General features: G+C 39.6%; 1 protein-coding gene across 1 annotated transcript; it reads right to left on the reverse strand.

The window, feature by feature from the left end:
- Positions 1-2,580: 2,580 nt before the first annotated feature.
- LOC119664552 lies at positions 2,581-3,378 on the reverse strand. The gene has a single exon (XM_038074023.1). The coding sequence runs from the start codon at positions 3,376-3,378 to the stop codon at positions 2,581-2,583; it is 798 nt and encodes a 265-aa protein (XP_037929951.1).
- Positions 3,379-3,953: the final 575 nt, after the last annotated feature.

Below are 3,953 nucleotides of genomic sequence, written 5' to 3' on the forward strand. Positions count from 1 at the left end.
CCCTTGTCCATTCAACACTTGATTTACACTTCAGTGCAGACTTTAGCGTGCGATGAAAACGTTCGACAAGTCCATTTGACTGTGGATGATATGCTGTAGTTCGATGCCTTTCACACCCCAAAATTTTGGCTAGCTCATCGAAAAGCTTGGATTCAAATTGTCGTCCCTGGTCTGTCGTAATCCTTTTCGGCACACCATAATGCGCTATCCAATCCTTAATTAAAGCCTCAGCCACACATTCTGCCGTAATCTCCGCCAATGGTACCACCACCGGCCACCTTGAAAACCGGTCAATGCATGTCAGGCAATACCGCATACCATTACTATAGGGCAAAGGTCCCACGATATCAATATGAACATGCTCAAAACGTTGATCAGGAGCGTTGAAATCCTGCAACACAGTCCTGTTGTGCCGCTGGATTTTTGACTTTTGGCATGCCATGCATGTTTTCACCATTTGACTTATTTCAGTCTTCATTTTAGGCCAACAAAAACGAGAACTTATTAGTTTTATAGTTGCTTTTCTACCAGGATGAGCTAAATTGTGTAACATTTCAAACACTTGCGCTCGGAAGGACTTTGTAATAAACGGTCTCGGTTTCTTTCCGGATACATCACAATACACAGAAACACCCTCTGTAATTAACTCTACCAACTTGAGCTCCAGAGATGACGCTGTACAGTTTCTTATCAACTCGTTCATCTCTTGGTCAACTTTCTGAGCTTCTGCCAACTTATCATAGTCTAGTGATCGTCTAACTCCAGCCACTACACTTTCGACTCGAGATAAAGCATCTGCGACCGTATTTTTGCTGCCTGCTATATGCTGAATATCTGTTGTCAGCTGCCCGATAAAATCTAAATGGCGTAACTGACGTTCTGATGCTTTTTCAGATCTTTGTAAGAAAGCAAATGTAATCGGTTTATGATCCGTTAGCACAGTGCAATTCCTGCCCTCAATCATGTACCTGAAATACTTGACCGCCATATATATAGCAAGTAGCTCGCGGTCATAAGTACTATATCTTTTTTGAGTCTCTGTCAGCCTTTTGGAATAGAATCCCAGCGGTTGCATCTGTCCATCTATAAGCTGTTGCAACACTGCTCCTACTGCAACATTGCTAGCATCCACATTTAGCACCAGTTTCGCATTCGGAGCCGGGTGTGCTAGCATTGCAGCATTCGCCAGATTATTCTTACACACTTCAAATATTTTCTCGGCCTCTGCTGTCCAATCAATCAGAGATCTATCATTTTTCTTATTTCCTTTTAATAGCGCGTGCAGGATGCCATGATTTTTTGCGGCATTCGGGAGGAAACGCCTGTAAAAATTAATTGAAGCAATGAACCTTCTTAACTCTCGTACTTCCTTCGGTTTTTTAAAATTTCTTATCGCTTCTACCTTTTCAGCTATAGGTCTAATTCCATCCCCATTTATCACATGACCCAGGAAGGTAACTTCTTTCATAAAAAACACACACTTTCCCAGATTGATTCTCAGACCATGATCACTTAATCGTTTGAACACTTCTCTTAAATGTATTTCGTGTTCCTTTTCATCAGCTGATGCTATACATATATCATCAATGTACGTTACCACATAACTCAGATTCTTTAGGACATCATTCATAAACCTTTGGAAAGTTTGCGCAGCATTGCATAAACCAAAAGTCATCATGTTAAACTCATATAAGCCGAACGGGGTTATTATCGCCGTTTTAGGTCGATCCTCCTCAGCAATCGGAATTTGATTGTAGGCCTTTTCCAAGTCAATGGTTGAGAAAATTTTCTTATTGTACAATATGCGAGTAAAATCATGTATATGGGGTATTGGATACCGGTCTGGTAGTGTTATTGAATTAAGCTTCCTATAGTCACCACACGGTCTCCACTTACCATCCTTTTTCGCCACTAAATGCAACGGACTTGCCCAATTGCTGTTACTTGGTCTACAAATACCTTGTTTCGTCATAAATTCAAATTCCTTTCTCGCAATTTCAAATTTTTCAGGATTTAACCGCCGAGGTTTTGCATACACTGGCTGTCCCTTGGTAACAATTTGATGCTCTACTAGCGTAACCTTCGTGGCCACCTTATTACTAGTAGCCGGTTCCGTTATCTCTTTATAATCCCGCAGAATGTTATGTACCGGGCTAGTCGCATCAATTGTGCTTAGCTTCACGCAGTGCATCTCTCTCTTCGAACCCATTACCTGGAGACCTGTAATGCCATCTAAAATTCTCCTGTTCTTCAGGTCAACTATCAAACCAAAATTATTCAAAAAATCCGCCCCTATTATTGGGTGATTTACCTTCGCCACTAGGAACTCCCACAGGAACTGTCTGCGCAACCCCAAATTGACTTGCACTAATTTCGTTCCATACGTGCTAATTTTCGCTCCGTTTGCTGCGTATAAATAATATTGCGTGGCTTCATTTTCAGGCTGCATTCTCTTTGGCAAAATTGAAACTTCCGCGCCTGTGTCTATTAGATAATTTATACCTGTTTTTTTATCTTTGAAGAACAAACGGCATGCTTTACCCTCTGCCACTTCACTCGCCGTCAGACGTGAAGTGGTGTTTAGTTTTCCGCTGAGTTTTGCGGTGGTTTGTACTGGCAAGGCTGAACACATTTTGTGGACCTCTCCTTGAACCGCCGATGATAAAAACAGATATTATCTCTTCTAGCACTTGATGATCGCCCTTTTCCACGATCTCTGTCATTGCTTCTTCCTCTTTTGCCCAACTGAATGACCAAATTATTTATCATGACTTTCAACTCGTCAATTTCCTTCCTCATCTCCTTCGGTTCATTCCTTTGTACTACACAAACCGTTTCTGTTTCCTGTACCTCAAATACCTTATCAGCCACTTTGGCCCACTGTGCAGAATCACCTTCCACTGCAGCTACGATTGTTCTAACTCCCACTGGCAGTCGCTGTAACCACAATGACTTTAGTACATCATCATTCATTGAATTGCCGGCCATCTCCTTCATTTTCTTCAGCAATTGAGTTGGTTTCATGTCACCTAGCTCCAATTCTGTCAGCAACTTACGCAGCCTTTTGTGCTCCGATTCTGTGAATTCATAAATTAACCGTTTCTTCAACGTCTCATATTTCAACACCTTCGGTGGATCTCGAATCACATCAACTATGCACTCCAGGTATTTCGGCTCTAAACTTGCTACTACATGGTCGAACATTGTATCATCTTTCGTTATTCCCGCATTCCTGAACTGTGCTTCCATTTGCAGAAAAAAAAGGTCCGGATGCTCTCTAGAAAACATCATCGGCTTAACTGAAACCCGGTATACCTCCTTGTCAGTGCGACTTTCTCCTTCTGCCGGAAAAAAATCTTCTTCCTCACGGTTAGTCATCTTGCTTGCTAATGTTGGGCTTGATAATAACTTACAACTCCTTTTTGTGTCGGGGTCACCAATGTTGTGATTACAATAACCAAATAGCTTTTATTAATAAAAAACAGTATTTATTGTAACACAAACTTTTATTATTTTTCATACAACTTTAGAAACACTAACTAATTGACTGACTGACCAACTGACTGAAAAAATCTGAATAAATATTTTTAAATAAAATATTTTTAAATATCAGAGAATCTGACAATTTTAGCCTACTTTGTTGATTCTCACCACACTACTACAATCTTATATATTTCTTATATATATTTTCAAAGAAACCGTCTATATATTTATTAAAACTGAACACTAAATGACTTTTTTACTTATATAGTACATTAATAAGACAAGTAAGAGGTTTATGTAAACAAAATTCATTGTGATTTATTTCTCAAAATACTAATTTTAATCTATTTTCATTTTAGTTTATTTTGACATTGAGTACCCTCATGTGTGTCGCCTTACTGTCAACTTAAGATTTACGGAATTTCAGCTTAAATTTAAAATGCCAAATAACCAATTGACGCCAACAATTC

The sequence above is a fragment of the Teleopsis dalmanni genome, unplaced genomic scaffold (genome assembly GCF_002237135.1).
Source record: "Teleopsis dalmanni isolate 2A unplaced genomic scaffold, ASM223713v2 unscaffolded_contig_2196, whole genome shotgun sequence".
Classification (NCBI taxonomy): Eukaryota; Metazoa; Arthropoda; class Insecta; order Diptera; family Diopsidae; genus Teleopsis; species Teleopsis dalmanni.

Excerpts from the sequence above, each read along its gene's own strand:
- LOC119664552 (XM_038074023.1), bottom strand. The coding sequence starts at position 3,378 with ATGACTAACCGTGAGGAAGAAGATTTTTTTCCGGCAGAAGGAGAAAGT.